At 51.8% G+C, this 16,498-nt stretch overlaps 3 protein-coding genes across 3 annotated transcripts; all 3 read left to right on the top strand.

Moving 5' to 3' along the window:
* The first annotated feature begins 1,882 nt into the window (after positions 1-1,882).
* Positions 1,883-2,716, top strand: LOC111980864 (octapeptide-repeat protein T2-like). The gene has a single exon (XM_070449657.1). The coding sequence runs from the start codon at positions 1,883-1,885 to the stop codon at positions 2,714-2,716; it is 834 nt and encodes a 277-aa protein (XP_070305758.1).
* Positions 2,717-7,146: 4,430 nt separating this feature from the next.
* On the top strand, positions 7,147-7,623 carry LOC139029512 (octapeptide-repeat protein T2-like). The gene has a single exon (XM_070449655.1). It carries the CDS (start codon positions 7,147-7,149, stop codon positions 7,621-7,623), a length of 477 nt encoding a protein of 158 aa, XP_070305756.1.
* A 20-nt stretch (positions 7,624-7,643) lies between these two features.
* On the top strand, positions 7,644-8,465 carry LOC139029511 (octapeptide-repeat protein T2-like). The gene has a single exon (XM_070449652.1). It carries the CDS (start codon positions 7,644-7,646, stop codon positions 8,463-8,465), a length of 822 nt encoding a protein of 273 aa, XP_070305753.1.
* Positions 8,466-16,498: the final 8,033 nt, after the last annotated feature.

The raw sequence follows: 16,498 nt of genomic DNA, 5'->3' as shown, positions 1-16,498 counted from the left end.
ACCAGCCCTGTGTGTGTGTGTGTGTGTGGTGTGTGTGTGTGTGTGTGTGTGTGTGTGTGTGTGTGTGTTGTGTGTGTGTGTGTGTGTGTGTGGTGTGTGTGTGTGTGTTTTGTGTGTGTGTGTGTGTGTGTGTGTGTGTGTGTGTGTGTGTGTGTGTGTGTGGTGTGTGTGTGTGTGTATGTATGTGTGTCCCTGGATGGGGAGATCATCGTTTTCACATAACAAACCGTGGATTATTATTTTGCCGACAGTTTCTTCAAGTGGAAAATTAGGCACCGCCACTTCGGCTTGTCCCTCATTTCGGCATTCCACGATTGAGCACCAGGAGCAATGGAAATGTTGGAAAAATAATTCCTTGCCAATGCCGTAACCCATCAAGCACGGATAAGACGGATAGATGATGTAGAGAGCTTCCAGTGTATTGCCATTTCTATGTCTGTGCCGTTTTTATGTGTGTGTGTGTGTGTGTTGTGTGTGTGTGTGTGTGTGTGTGTGTGTGTGGTTGTGTGTGTGTGTGTGTGTGTGTGGTGTGTGTGTGTGTGTGTGTGTGTGTGTGTGTGTGTGTGTGTGTGTGTGTGTGTGTGTGTGTGTGTGTGGTGTGTGTGTGTGTGTGTGTGTGTGTGTGTGTTGTGTGTGTGCGCCATAGGAGCGAGGCATATGGTATCATTTGACATTACACACGTTTATCTGTGATTTATTCGCATGCTTTAATGATTACATTACATAGGTGTCTTTTGTCATGGTGGATTCAACAGACACCCAGCTGCTTGTGGTACCCATAATTACCCAGGAAATATAGCACACAAACACAGCTTCGTGTGATTTGGTATTTGTGACGCAGGCCGCAAATAAATGCTCAAATTGCTTCCATACCGATGTAGATTTCATATGGTACTGAGGACATTTATAAACAGGCTATCGGTTCAATCGCATTAAAATAAATACTGCATAATCATTTTTTAGGTTTAGGGGATTTTTTGCGATTGTGAAGAAGGCGGCCATTTTGAAATTGCAGCGTTAATCATTTTCCTGTCAGTTCATAAACATATTAACCTTGGGTCGGCATTGAACAGGCAGTGTGATCGATTGATTGTCTGAGTGATTCATTAACCGATTCATTTAATCTCATTGGATGATTGATGATCAGAGAGTTGTGGAGTGGAATGGAGTGGAGGTGTAGCTACTGCCTACGTACGGTGAACAAAGAATGTCCACATCAAGGGTTTTCATGCCGCTCACTGCAATGTCGCGACCCAAAGGCCAGAGTGTGGGATTATTACGTGAGGCTGGTATTGGGCAGGTTTAACAAATAGGCCTCAATCTATTTTCAATGATGATGTCCCACAGTCAATCCATTATTATTTTGATAGAGACCAAGTCCTCACCAGGTAGCCCTATACTTTGTGCATCGTGGTCAAAGCAATGAACCACAAACTACCACAACTAGCTATATCCCACCTCTACTCACAGTAACTTATTCATCCCCAAGAGCCTCCCCTGAAGCACAGTACATGGAGGGCACAGTATTAGAATTCTGCGTCATGTACACTATGCCTGAATTCAACATACATACATACATACATACATACATACATACATACATACATACATACATACATACATACATACATACATACATACAGTGGAGAGAACAAGTATTTTGATACACTGGCCGATTTTGCAGGCGTTTTTCCTACTTACAAAGCATGTAGAGTCTGTAAAAATCCAGGAAAATCACCAATTGATTATGATTTTAAGTAATTAATTTGCATTGGAAGCTGGGGGTGATATGAAGATAGACGAAGAAGTGGTGGAAAGATGATATCCATAGAGAACTATTGGAGGAGGGAGAGATGGAGGGCAGGAGGAACGGAAGGGAGAGATGGAGGGCAGGAGGAACCGGAGGGGAGATGGAGGGCAGGGAGGAACGGAGGGAGAGATGGAGGGCAGAGGAACGGAAGGGAAGAGATGGAAGCAAGGAGAACGGAGGGAGAGAATGGAGGGTCAGGAGGAACGGAGGGAGAGATGTGAGGGGCAGGAAGGAACGGAGGGAGAATGGAGGGCAGAAGACGAGGGCAGAGATGGAGGGCAGGGAGGAATGGAGGGAGAGATGGAGGGCAGGAGGACGGAGGATGAGATGGAGGGCAGGAGGAACGAGGAGGAGATACTGGAGGGCAGGAGGAACGGAGGGAGAGATGGAGGGCATGAGGAACGGAGGGAGAGGATGGAAAGGCACAGGAGGAACAGGAGGAGAGGAGATGGAGGCAGGAGGATCGGAGGGAAGAGAGAAGGCAGGAAGGAACGGAGGGAGAGATGGAAGACAAAGAGGAAACGGAAGGGAGAGAATGGAGGGCAGGAGAACGGGAGGGAGAGATGGAGGGCAGGAGGACGGAGGGAGAGATGGAGGGGCAGGAGGAACGGAGGGAGAAGATGGAGGGTAGCAGGAGGAAACGGAGGGAGAGATGGAGGGCAGGAGGAACGGAGGGAAAGATGGAAGGCAGGAGGGAAACGGGGGGAGAGATGGAAGGCAGGAGGAACGGAGGGAGAGATGGAGGCAGGAGGAAACGGGGGAAAGATGGAGGGCAGGAAGGAACGGAGGGAGAGATGGAGGGCAGGAGGAACGGAGGGAAATGGAAAGGCAGAGAGGGAACGGGGCGGACGACGATGTGAAGGCAGCGAGGAACGTGAGGGACGAGAGTGGAAGTGCAGGAGATAACAGGAGGGAGGAGCCCTGAAGGCTCAGGGAACGGAGGGGAAGAGATGGAAGGTCAGGAGGGAACACGGAGGGCTTAGCACGATGGTATTACGCCGCAGGAGGCAACCGCGAGTTGCGACGATGATGGAGGTCGGCAGGAGAAACGGAGGGAGAGATGGAGGGCAGGAGAAACGGGAGGCGAGAGATTGGAGGGCAGGAGAAACAGGAGTGGGAGATTGGAAGGCGGGGGAGAAACGGAGGGAGAGATGGAGGGCAGTGAAAGAAACAGAGGGAAAGATGTGAGGGCAGAGGAACGGGAGGGAGAGATGGAGGGCAGGAGGAACGGAGGGAGAGATGGGGGCAGGAGGAACGGAGGGAGAGATGGAGGGCAGGAGGAACGGAGGGAAGAGAGGAGGGGCAAAGGAGGAACGGAGGGAGAGATGGAGGGAGGAAGAACGGAGGGAGAGATGGAGGGCAGGAGAACGGGAGGGAGAGATGGAGAACGGAGGGGAAGAGATGGAAGGCATGGAGAAACAGAGGAAAGACTGGAGGGCAGGGGAACGGAAGGGGAGAGATTGGAGGCGGAGGAACGGAGGGAGAGATGGAGGGCAGGAGGACGGAGGAGAGAGGGAGGGCAGGAGGACGGAGGGAGGATGGGGGCAGGAGGAACGGAGGAGAGATGGAGGGCAGGAGAACGGGAGGAAAGATGGAAGGCAAGGAGGAACCGGGGGGAGAGATGGAGGCAGGAGGAACGGAGGGAGAGATGGAAGGCAAGCGGGAAACGGGGGAGGGAGAGATGGAAGGCAGGAGGACGGAGGAGAGATGGAAGGCAGGAGGAACGGAAGGAGAGATGGAAGGCAGGAGGGAACGGAGGGAGAGATGGGGAGGCAGGGAGAAACGGAGGGAGAGTGGAGAAGGAGAGAACGGGAGGGAGAGATGTGGAGGGCAGGAGAAACAGAGGGAGAGATGGAAGGCGGGGAGAAACGGAGGGAGAGATGGAGGGAGGAGGAAACGGAGGGAGGAGATGGAGGGCAGGAGGAACGGAGGAAGAGATGTGAGGGCAGGAGGAACGGAGGGAGAGATGGAGGTTAGGAGGGATACGGAAGGGAGAGATGGGAGGGCAGGAGAAACGGAGGGAGAATATGGAGGCGGAGAAACGGAGGGAGAGATGGAGGGGCAGGAGAAACGGAGGGAGGGATGGAGCAGGAGGAACGGAGGGGGGATGGGACTGGCAGGAGGAAGGAGGGAGAGATGGAAGGCAGATGTAACGGAGGAGAGATGGAAGGGCAGGAGACGGAGGAGATATGGAAGGGGAGAACAGAGGAGAGATGGGGGAGGAGAAACAGAGGGAGAGATGCGAGGGCAGGAGGAACGGAGGGAGAGATGGAGGGCAGGAGGAAGGAGGGAAAGATGGAGGGCGGGAGAAACGGAGGGGAGATAGAGGGCGAGAGAACAGTGGAAAGATGGAGGGCAGGAGGAAACGGAGGGAGAGATGGAGGAACGGAGGGAGGATGGAAGGCAGAGAAACAGAGGGGAAAGATGGAGGGCAGGGGAACGGGAGGAGATGGAAGGCAGGAAACGGAGGGAGAGATGGAGGGCAGGAGAAACCAGAGGGAGAGATGGAGGCAGGAGGAACGGAGGGGAGAGATGGAAGGCAGGAGGAAACGGAGGGAAAGATGGAGGGCGGAGAACGGAGGAGAGATTGGAGGCAGGAGAACAGAGGGACAAGATGGAGGGCAGAGGAACGGAGGGAGAGATGGAAGGGCAGGAGAAACGGAGGGAGAGATGGAGGCAGGAGGAACGGAGGGAGAGATGGAAGGCAGGAGGAACAGAGGGAAGAGATGAAGGCAGGAGGAAAGGAGGGAGAGTGAAGGCAGGAGAAACAGAGGGAGAGATGGAGGGCATGAGAACAGAGGGAGAGAATGGAGGGCAGGAGGAACGGGGGAGAAATGGGGGCAGGAGGAACGGAGGGAAAGATGGAGGGCGGGAGAAACGGAGGGAAAGAGATGGAGGGCAGTGAGAATACAGAGGGAAAGTGGAGGGCAGGAGAACGGAGGGGAGGATGGAGGGGCAGGAGAAAAGAGGGAGAGATGGAAGGCAGGAGAAACAGAGGGAGATGATGGAGGGCAGGAGGAACGGAGGGGAGAGATGGAGGGCAGGAGGACGGAGGGAAAGATGGAGGGCGGGAGAAACGGGAAGGTGAGAGGATGGAGCGGCAGGAGAAAACAGAGGGAAAGATGCGAGGGCAGGGAAGGGGAAAACGGGGAGGCGGAGAAGGGGGGGGTGGAGGCAGGAGAAACGGAGGGAGAGATGGAAGGCAGGAGAAACAGAGGGAGAGATGAGGCAGGAGAAACAGAGGGCGAGAGATGGAGGAGGAGGAACGGAGGGAGAGATGGAGGGCAGGAGAAACGGAGGGAGAGATGGAGGGCAGGAGAAACGGAGGGAGAGTGGAGGGCAGGAGGAGGAGGAAGATTGGAGGGCGGGGAGAAATGGAGGGAGAGATGGAGGGCAGGAAAAAACGGAGGGAAAGATGGAGGGCAGGAGGACGGAGGAGAGGATGGAGGGCAGGAGAAACAGAGGGAGAGATGGAGGCAGGAGGAACGGAGATGTGAGGGCCAGGAGAAACGAGGGAAAGATGGAGAGCAGGAGAAAGGAGGGAAAGAATTGAGGGCAGGAGAACGGAGGGAGAGATGGAGGGGGCAGGAGAACGGATGGGAAAGATTGAGAGACAGGAGAAACGGAGGAAAGATGGAGAGCAGGAAAACGGAGGGAGAGATGGAGGGCAGTGGAAACGGAGGGAAAGATGAGGAGCAGGAGAAACGGAGGGAGAGATGGAGGGCAGGAGGAACGGAGGAAAAGATTGCGAGGGCCGGGAGAAAACGGAGGGAGAGCATGGAGGCAGGAGAAACGGAGGGAGAGATGGAGGGCAGGAGAAACGGGAGAGATGGGGAAGGAGAAAAACGGAGGGAGAGATGGAGGGCAGGAGAAAACGGAGGGAAAAGATGGAGGGCAGGAGAAACGGAGGGAGAGATGGAGGGCAGGAGGAAACGGAAGGGAGAGATGGGAGGGCAGGAGAAAAGGAGGGGAAAACGAATGGAGAGCAGAGAGGAACGGAGGGAGAGATGGAGGGCAGGAGGAACGGAGGGACAAGATGGAGGGCGGGAGAAACGGAGGGAGAGAATGGAGGGCAGGAGAAACGGAGGGAGAGATGGAGGCGGTGAGAAACGGAGGGAGGCGATGGAAGGCAGGAGAACGGAGGAGAGATGGAGGCAGGAGAGAACGGAGGGAAAGCTGGAGGGAAGGGAGAAACGGAGGAGAGATGGAGGGCAGGAGGAACGGAGGGAGAGGACTTGGAGGGCAGGAAGAAATGAGATGGAGGGCAGGAGAAACGGAGGGAAAGATGCGAGAGCAGGAAGAGAACGGAGGGGAAAAGATAGGAGGGCAGGAAGAAACGGAGGGAGAGATGGAGGGCAGGAAGAACACGGGGAGAGATGGAGGGCAGGAGAGAACGAGGGAAAGATGGAGAGCAGGAGAAACGGAGGGAGGATGGAGGGCAGAAGAGTAACGGAGGGAAAGAGGAGGGCGGGAGAAACGGAGGGAGAGATGGAGGGCAGGAGAAACGAGGAGAGATGGAGGGCGGAGAGAAACGGAGGTAGGATGGAAGGCAGGGAGAAACGGGAGGCGAGAGATGGAGGGCAGGAGAAACGAGGGAAAGCTGGAGGGAAGGAGGAAACGGAGGGACGAGATGGAGGGGGCAGGAGGAACGGAGGGAGAATGGAGGGGCCAGGAGAAACGGAGGGAGAAGATGGAGGGCAGGAAGGAACGGAGGGAAAGATGGAGGGCGGAGAGAAACGGAGGGAGAGAGGGAGGGCAGGGAGAAACGGAGGGAAAGCTGGAGGGAATGGAGAAACGATAGAGGGAGAGATGCTGAGGGCAGGCAGGAACGGAGGGAGAAGATGGAGGGCGGAGAACGGAGGGACGAGAAAACGGAGGGAGAGATGGAGGGCAGGAGAAACGGGAGGGAAGAAGATGGAGGGCGGGAGAAGAAACGGAGGAGAGATGGAAGGCAGGAGAAAGGAGGAGAGATGGAGGGCAGGAGAAACGGAGGTGGAAAGCTGGAGGGAAGGAGAAACGGGAAAGGAGAGAATTGGAGGGCAGGAGGAACGGGAGGGAGAGATGGAGGCAGGAGAAACGGAGATGGAGGGGCAGGCAGAAACGGAGGGAAAGATTGGAGAGCAGGAGAAACGGAGGGAAAGATGGAGAGCGGAGAAACGGAGGAGAGATGGAGGGCAGGAGGAAGGGAGGGAAAGATGGAGGGCGGAGAAACGGAGGGAGAGATGGAGGGCAGGAGAAACAGAGGGAGGAGATGGAGGGCAGGGAGAACACAGAGGGAGAGATGGAGGCAGGAGGAACGAGGGAAAGATGCGAGGCGGGAGAGAACGGAGGGAGAGATGAGGGCAGGAGGAAACAGAGGGAAAGATGGAGGGCAAGGAGGAACGAGGGAGAGAGGAGCAGGCAGGAGAACGGAGGGGAGATGGAGGGCAGGAGGCAACGGAGATGGAGAGGCAGGAGAAACGGAGGGAGATGGAGAGCAGGAGAAACGGAGGGAGAGATGGAAGGGCAGGAGAAACGAGGGAGAGATGGAGGGCAGGAGGAGAAAAACGGAGGGAAGATGGAGAGCAGGAGAAACGGAGGGAGAGATGGAGGGCAGGAGGAAACGGAGGGAAGATGCGAGGGCGGAGAGAGAAACGGAGGTGAGAGATGAGGCAGGAGCACGGAGGAGAAAGGAGGCAGAGAAAGGAGGGCAGGAGATGAGGGAGGAGCAGGGAGAAACGGAGGGAGAGATGGAGGCAGGAGAAACGGAGGAAAGATGGAGGGCAGGGAACGGAGGGGGAGAGGAGGGACAGGAGAACGGAGGGAGAGATTGAGGCAGGAGAACGGGGGAAAGATGGAGGGCAGGAGAAACGAGAACGGCGGAAAGATGGAGGGCAGGAGAAACGGAGGGAGAGATGGAGGGCAGGGAGAAACGGACGGGGAATCGAGGGGCAGGAGAAAACCGGAGGAAAAGATGAGAGTGCAGGAGAAACGGAGGAGAGATGGAGGGGCAGGGAGAAACGGAGGGAAGATGGAGGGCAGGGAAAACGGAGGCGAAAGATGGAGGCAGGGGAAACGAGAGGAGAGATGGAGGGCAGGAGAAACGGAGGGAGGATGCGAGTGGCAGGAAGACAGTAGGGGAAAGTGGAGAGCAGGAGAAACGGAGGGAGAGGATGGTAGGGCAGGAGGAACGGGAGGGGAAAGATGGAGGGCGGAGGAAACGGAGGGAGAGATTGCGAGAGGCAGGAGAAACGGAGGGAGAGATGGAGGGCGGGAAGAAACGGAGGGAGAGATGGAAAGCGAAAGATGGAAACGGAGGGGAGAGATGGAGGGCAGGAGAACGCGAGGGAAAGCTGGAGGGAAGGAGAAGAACGGAGGGAGAGATGGAGGGCCAGGAGAACGAGGAGAGAGAGATGGAGGGCAGGAGAAACGGAGAGTGGAGGGCAGGAGAAACGGAGGAAAGATTGGAGAGCAGGAGAAACGGAAGGAGAAGATGAGAGCAGAGAAGAAACGGAGGGAGAGATGGAGGGCAGGGGAATGGAGGGGAAAAGATGTGAGGGCGCGGAGAGGGGAGAGATACAGCGAGACAGAGGGAGAGATGGAGGGCAGGAGAAACAGGGGAGAGAATGAGGAGGGAACAGGGGATGGGCAGGAGGAACGGAGGGAAAGATGCTGAGGCGAGGAAGAGGAATGGAGGCGGAGAGAAAAGAGGAGATGGAGGGCAGGAGAAGACGAGAGGAAAAAGATGGAGGCAGGAGGAACGGAGGGAGAGATGGAGGGCAGGAGAAACGAGAGAGATGGAGGCAGGAAGAGAGACAGCGAACGGGAAAGATGGAGAGCAGGAGAAACGGGAGGGAGAGATGGAGGGCAGGAGAAACGGAGGGAAGATTGGAGGCAGGAGAAACGGAGGGAAAGATGGAGAGCAGGAGAACGGAGGAGAGAGATGGAGGAGGAGGAACGGAGGGAAGATGGAGGGCGGGGAAAGAAACGGAGGAGAGATGGAGGGCAGGAGAACGGAGGGAGAGATGGGGGCAGGAGAAACGGAGGGGAGAGAGGGCGGCAGGAGAACGGGAGGGAGAGATGGAGGGCAGGAAAACGGAGGAAAAGATGAGGGCAGGAGAACGGAGGAGAGATGGAGGGACAGGAGAAACGGAGGAGAGATTGGGCAGAGAGAAACGGAGGGAAAGATGGAGGGCAGGAGAAACGGCGGGAAAGATGGAGTGGCAGGAAAACGGAGGGAGAGATCGGGGCAGGAGAACGGGAGATGGAGGGCAGGAGAAACGGAGGAGGATGGAGGCGCAGGAGAAACGGAGGAAGATGGAGGGCGGGGAAAGGCAGAAAGAGGGCGGAGGGGAAAGATAGCGAGGGCAGGAGAGAAACGGAGGGAAAGATGGAGGGCAGGAGAAACGGAGGGAGATGATGGAGGGCAGGAGAAACGGAGGGAGAGATGGAGGGCAGGAGAAACGGAGGGAAAGATTGGAGAGCAGGAGAAACGGAGGGAGAGATGGAGGGCAGGAGGAAGCGGAGGGAAAAGTGCGAGGGCGGAGAGAAACGGAGGAGAGATGGAGGGCAGAGGAGAAAGGAGGGAGAGATGGGAGGGCGGGAGAAAACGGAGGGAGAGATGGAAGGCAGAGAAACGGAGGGAGAGATGGAGGGCAGGAGAAACGGGGAAAGCTGTGAGGAAGGAAGAAACGGAGGGAGAGATGGAGGCGAGGAGGAACGAGGAGAGATGGGGGCAGGAGAAGGAACTGGAGGGCAGGAGAAACGGAGGGAAAGATGAGAGAGCAGGGAAAAGGAGGGGAAAGATGGAGAGCAGGAGAAACGGAGGGAGAGATGGAGGGCAGGAGGAATGGAGGGAAAGATGGAGGGGCGGGAGAAACGGAGGGGAGAGATGGAGGCAGGAGAAAACAGAGGGAGAGGATGGAGGGCAGGAGAAACAGATGGAGAAGATGGGGCAGGAGGAACGGAGGGAAAGATGGAGGGCGGAGAAAGAAACGGAGGGAGAGATTGGAGAGCAGAGGAAACAGAGGGAAAGATGGAGGGCAGGAGGAACGGAGGAGAGATGGAGAGGCAGCGAGAAACGCGAGGGAGAGATGGAGGGAGGAAGCAACGGAGATAGAGGGCAGGAGGAAACGGAGGGAAAGATTGGAGAGCAGGAGAAACGGAGGGAAGATGGAGAGCAGGAGAACGGGAGGGAGAGATGGAGAGAAGGAGAGGAGCAGAAAACGAGAGAATGACGGGAAGGAGGGAAAGATGGGCCGGAACGGAGAGCAGGAGGCAGAGAAACGGAGGGAGAGAAGAGGAGGAGAAACGGTGTAGGGAGGAACGGAGGGAAAGATGGGGCAGGAGACGGGGAGAGATGGAAGGAGAACGGAGGAGAAGATTGAGGGCAGGAGGAAAACGGAGGAGATGGAGAGTGAGACGGCGGAAGGGAGAAACGGAGGGAGAGAATACGAAGAAGGAGGAGAGAATGTAGTAGAAACGGAGGGAAAGATGAGGGCAGGAGAAACGGAGGGAGAGATGGAGGACAGGAGAAACGGAGGGAGAGATGAGGGCAGGAAACGGAGGGAAAGATGTGAGGGCACGGAGAAACGGCAGGGAAAGTGGAGGGCAGGAGAAACGGAGGGAGAGATGGAGGGCAGGAGAAACGGAGGGAAAGATGGAGGGCAGGAGGAAGCAGGGATGTGGTTAACCTCTGTGCTACAGTGACTTAAGGCCTCTGGGTGTTTGAATCTACACTGCATGTAATGACATGAGGGAGGGGAACATTTCAGGCCTCCTTCCATTTAATATTGCTGATACTGTATGTCTCACTGTCCATTATGTATGTTGGAGAGAAGAAACTGGTGGAATAAAAAAAACAGAGCATCACTAAACTAAGATTTATTTTAGCCTACAGAAAATGATATATTCAGACTGCCAAGCCACCTTGGAATAAGATATGTGGAATGTATTACTATCTTAATATGTGACCACAACTTTATATCTTATTATGATAGACATAACCAGTTAATAATACTGTCTATCCAATGGTTAGACAGAGCTTCCTGAAGAGATATTGTCTTCCTGGGGCATTGTGTTGTTGAGAATGAAACCCATGGCGTGTTGGGGATTAAATGGATCTAGCATGGGAAGGCGGGCTTGATAAACGATTGGTTGGGATTAAATGGATCGAGCGTGGGAAAAAGGGATTGATAAATGATAGGTTTGTCTTAGTAAGATTATTTCATTCTTCTTACAAATATGATAGTGCATAAATATTACAATGAATACTCAAGAGCCTCGGTATAACATTGGTGCTTGATGATGTATGGACGTTCAGATGGGGGGGGAGGCTTTACTCACTTTATTCTTGTAAGAGACACCAAGAGAGAGAGAGAGACAGAGACAGAGACAGAGAGAGAGACAGAGACAGAGACAGAGACAGAGACAGAGACAGAGAGACAGACAGAGAGACAGACAGAGAGACAGAGAGACAGAGAGACAGACAGACAGACAGACAGACAGACAGACAGACAGACAGACAGACAGACAGACAGACAGACAGACAGACAGCGTGAGAGGAGGAAGCTTTTAAGGAGTCCTTTCCACTTGAGGCAGTGTTCCAGTTCGTATTCAGTTTTCACTCCCTCTGTCTACCTCTGTCACCGGAACAAGGGATAGAGCTTCACTTCCTCTGTCTACCTCTGTCACCGGGAACAAGGGAAGGAGCTTCACTCCCTCTGTCTACCTCTGTCACCGGAACAAGGGAAGGAGCTTCACTCCCTCTGTCTACCTCTGTCACCGGAACAAGGGATAGAGCTTCACTTCCTCTGTCTACCTCTGTCACCGGAACAAGGGATAGAGCTTCACTTCCTCTGTCTACCTCTGTCACCGGGAACAAGCGCACAGGTTTAAGTGTGTCATGAACTGCAACCCTGCTGGGTTTTTCACTGTTGACAGTTTCCCTTGTGTATCAAGAAGGGTCCACCACCCAAAGGACATCCAGCCAACTTGACACAACTGTGGGAAGCATTGGAATCAACATGGGCCAGCATCCTTGTGGATTGCTTTCAACACCTTGTCGAGTCCATTCCCTGGTGAATTGAGGTTGTTCTGGGGGCAAGAGGGGGTGCAACTCAATATTAGGAAGATGTCCCTAATGTTTTGCACACTCAAAGAAATATAAACACAACATATAAATTGTTGGTCTGATGTTTCATGAGCTGAAATAAACAATGCTAGAAATTTTCCATACGCACAGAAAAAGGTTTTCTCTCAGATTTTGGGCACAAATGTGTTTACATCCCTGTTAGTGAGAATTTATCCTTTGCCAAGATAATCCATCCACCTGACAGGTTTGGCATATCAAGAAACTGATTAAACAGCATGGTCATTACCAAGGTGCACTTTGTGCAGGGGACAATAAAAGGCCACTCTAAATTGTGCAGTTTTGTCACACAACACAATGCCACAGATGTCTTGAGTTTTGAGGGCACGTGCAATTGGCATGTTGACTGCAGGAATGTCCAGCAAAGCTATTTCCAGATAAATTAATGTTAATTTCTCTACCATAAGCCGCCTCCAATGCCGTTATAGAGATTTTGTCAGTATGTCCAACCGGCCTCACAACCGCAGACCATGTGTTACCACGCCAGCCCAGGACTACCACATCTGGCTTCTTCACCGGCAGGATCGTCTGTGGCCAGACAGTTGATGAAACTGTGGGTTGGCACAACCAAAGATTTTCTGAACAAACAGTCAGAAACCGTCTCAAGGAAGCTCATCTGCGTGCTCATCGTCCTCATCAGAGTCCTGACCTGACTGAAGTTCGGCTTCGTAACCGACTTCAGTGGGCAAATGCTCACTTTCAATGGCCACTGGCACGCTGGAGAAGTGTGCTCTTCACAGATGAATCCCGGTTTCAACTGTACCGGCCAGATGGCAGACAGGGCTGCTTGGCTTCGTGTGGGCGAACGGTTTGCTGATGTCAACGTTGTGAACCGAGTGCCCCATGGTGGCGGTGGGGTTATGGTATGGGCAGTCATAAGCTACGGACAACGAACACAATTGCATTTCATCAACGGCAATTTGCATGCACAGAGGTACCCTGACGAGATCCTGAGGCCCATTGTCGTGCCATTCATCCCCCACCATCACCTCATGTTTCAGCATGATAATGCACGGCTCCATGTCGCATGGATCTGTACACAATTCCTGGAAGCTGAAAATGTCCCAGTTCTTCCATGGCCTGCATTCTCACCAGACATGTCACCCATTGAGCATGTTTGGGATGCTCTGGATCGACGTGTATGACAACGTGTTCCAGGTCTCGCCAATATCCAGCAACTTCACACAGCCATTGAAGAGGAGTAGGACAACATTCCACAGGCCACAATCAACAGCCTGATCAACTCTATACGAATGAGATGTGTCGCACTGCATGACGCAAATGGTTGTCACCCCAGATACTGACTGGTTTTCTGATCCACGACCCTACCTTTTTTTAAGGTATCTGTGACCAACAGATTCATATCTGTGTTCCCAGTCATATGAAATCCATAGATTAGGGCCTAATGAATTTATTTCATTTTACTGATTTCCTTCTATGAACTGTAAGTCAGTAAAATCTTTGAAATTGCTGCATGTTGCAATTCATATTTCTGCTCAGTATATTTATGTTTACAGTATATATAGTATGTACATATACTGTAGGCCTCAAGTAGGCCTCATGTAGGCCTCATGCCAACGGACTCTACTGTGCTGTGATTGGAATGTGCTGAAATGTTTAAATGTCAACTATACTACAGAGGGAAAAGTTAAGTTTAATCTTTTTACAGTAAGAAGCAATAATGGGGAGGATGATGGTACATTTAAAGTAAGACATAACCACAATGGGAATGGCACATATACAGTAAGAATAAACCCCCATGTGAATGGCACATTTACAATAAGAAGGAATCACAACAGGAATTGCAGATTTACAGTAGGAAGGAACCACCACGGGTAGGACAATGGTACATTTACAATAAGAAGGAACCACCATGGGGAGGACAATGGCATATTTACAGTAAGAAGGAACCACAATGGGGATGACAATGGCTTATTTACAGTAAGAAGGAACCACAATGTGGAGTACACTGGCATATTTACAGTAAGAAGGAACCACAATGGGGAGTACAATGGCATATTTACAGTAAGAAGGAACCACAATGGGGAGTACACTGGCATATTTACAGTAAGAAGGAACCACAATAGGGAGTACAATGGCATATTTACAGTAAGAAGGAACCACAATAGGGAGTACAATGGCATATTTAGGAACCATCCAAAACAAGCAGATAAACACATGTATGTTAATCAGTTAAAGAAGCATAATATTTCTACCCTTGCTGAATCAGTGTTAATCTCACTTCCCTCATCAGGAGCTGAGTTGAGGTCTGGACATCCTCCAAAACGACACAGCTTACTACTCTACTCTCAGAATCAGTCCGTCTCCCCTTCTCTTTTTTCCCCTCCTCTCTTATTACTCTCTCTCTGTAGATCTCTTCAGTTCAAAGCACACCCAGCACACTGACAGGGAGCTCATCTGCAGAGGGTGATACAAATGAAAGGTTTTATTGAGGTGTTCAAAACCCGGGCAGAAAAGGAGGTTTGATATAATCAAGCAGGCCTATTATTTCACATTCCACACACACACAACTTCCTCTGACCTGGGATACACATGATCGTGTGGAAGCAACACGACGTTGGGAAGAGAGGTAGAGGGGTGGGAAAGACAACAAAAAAACACGTCTCTCGGTGTCTACCTGACACTGATACTTCTGTAGAGTGCTCAAACCGGAGCGTGTTGAGTGGATGTACTGCTGGAGTGGGTTTATCTTTTGTGTGATTCTGTTCAAGTCAAGGTTTGGAATTAGTTTCGAGGATCCAGACAATGTTTGAGACAAAGTATTGGAATGTGCAAATACAATAAAACTGAAGAAAATCTAGGTGTGTTTGTTCATTCTCCCTTATCACACTGAGGCTAAATTGCCTGTTTCTTTTGATTCCTGCTCCTATCCATCTCTGCGAAACAGATTGGAACAAAACTTTATTTGATACACTTTCTTTGTTTTGTTACATAAACACTCCTCTGTGTACATTCCTTATTTTCATCTTCCTCCCCATTTCAACCGGGTTGGCATGACTGTCTGGATTACACTCATCAATTCTGAAAGTATCACAATTATTACCCGTCCTCAGTCAAAAAGTCAACCTGCCAGTGTTGACGACTTGCAGATGAATTACTTTTGTCTCCACTTCTTCAGGATTATTATCCGGGAGATGGGTGTCGTTGCATTTCCCTATTCCATGTGTTTTCTTGAGTTTGCTTTCTTGAGGAATATGAAATGCTGTTATCAGAGAGAGGCTGAATACAAGAGTACACCCTTGATGAGAGGGTTGATGATGAAAAGGAGGAGAGATCCAAAATTGTGTCTCTCCGGGAAGAAGGGTTATTGGTTGTTGCTGATAAAATGGAGGGAAAAAACTCTGTCACACTCTCACAGTTTAATTAACACCCAAGGTGAAAAAGTACAAAAAGAAAGGGGAACATAGAAGAAGCTTGCAGCAAATAATGAAAGAGGAATCAATGGAACACGTTTTATGTTGTTCATTTAATATTCTACAAAATGGACGGGGAGTTTAAAGAGGATTCTTCAAAGGAGGATGTAAGTATGAATTGACCAAAGTGATAAAATATTGATTTAGAGATGATTATTAACTCAACATGATTTGTCAATATCATCTGAATATAATGACCATATCTGTGCCTTACACCTCTTTGAATTCCCATTACTGGTCAATCTCGCTATGAACCTGCTTTTTTTCTTGACCGTGTTCAACCAGTAGAGATCCTTCAGACAAAGGTCCCATTAATCCTGGTTACCGTGTCTCCTTTGGACCCCACTATGACCGGCACCTCATTATTTAGAGAGAAAGGGTCAAAGGAACTAGAGAGAGAGAAAAAAGATGAGGTGAAGCTGGTGGTCCTGGAATGGGCTGCAGGGGATACACCACCTAACTTCTGAACGAAATAGGAAGTAAATAAACAGGATGTCTTTGGTTTTGAACATTACCTCTCAGAAGATGTATCATAGACTGTGGAGACACCGGACAGAGACGAATGAAAAAGGAAAAGAGAAATGTTGAAAGAGAGAGAAAGACAGAAAAAACATGATTGTAACTCTGAATGAAAAGAGGGCCAAGACAGGCCATATAGAACCCAGCTAGGTGAGGGTGGCGGGGGATTGGAGGGAGACATCTGGTCCTGATAGGACACAGCTAGGTGAGGGTGGCGGGGGAATAGAGGGAGACATCTGGTCCTGATAGGACACAGCTAGGTGAGGGTGGCGAGAGAGATCACCTAGCTTGATGTCCTATCAGGAACCAAGATGTCTCCTCCTATCCCATTGCCACCCTCACCTAGCTGTGTCCTATCAGGACAGATGTCTCCCTCCAATCCCCCGACCCTCACCTACTGTGTCCTATCAGGACCAGAATGTCTCCCTCCAATCCCCCGCCACCCTCACCTAGCTGTGTCCTATCAGGACCAGATGTTCTCCCCTACATCCCCCTGCACCCTCACCTAGCTGTGTCCTATCAGAGACCAGATGGTCTCCCCTCCCAATCCCCCGTCCACCTCACCTAGCGTGTCCTATACCGACCAGATGTCTCCTCTAAATCCCC

The sequence above is a fragment of the Salvelinus sp. IW2-2015 genome, linkage group LG3 (genome assembly GCF_002910315.2).
Source record: "Salvelinus sp. IW2-2015 linkage group LG3, ASM291031v2, whole genome shotgun sequence".
In the NCBI taxonomy this organism is placed as follows: domain Eukaryota; kingdom Metazoa; phylum Chordata; class Actinopteri; order Salmoniformes; family Salmonidae; genus Salvelinus; species Salvelinus sp. IW2-2015.
This window is presented reverse-complemented; position numbering and strand designations above follow the sequence as displayed.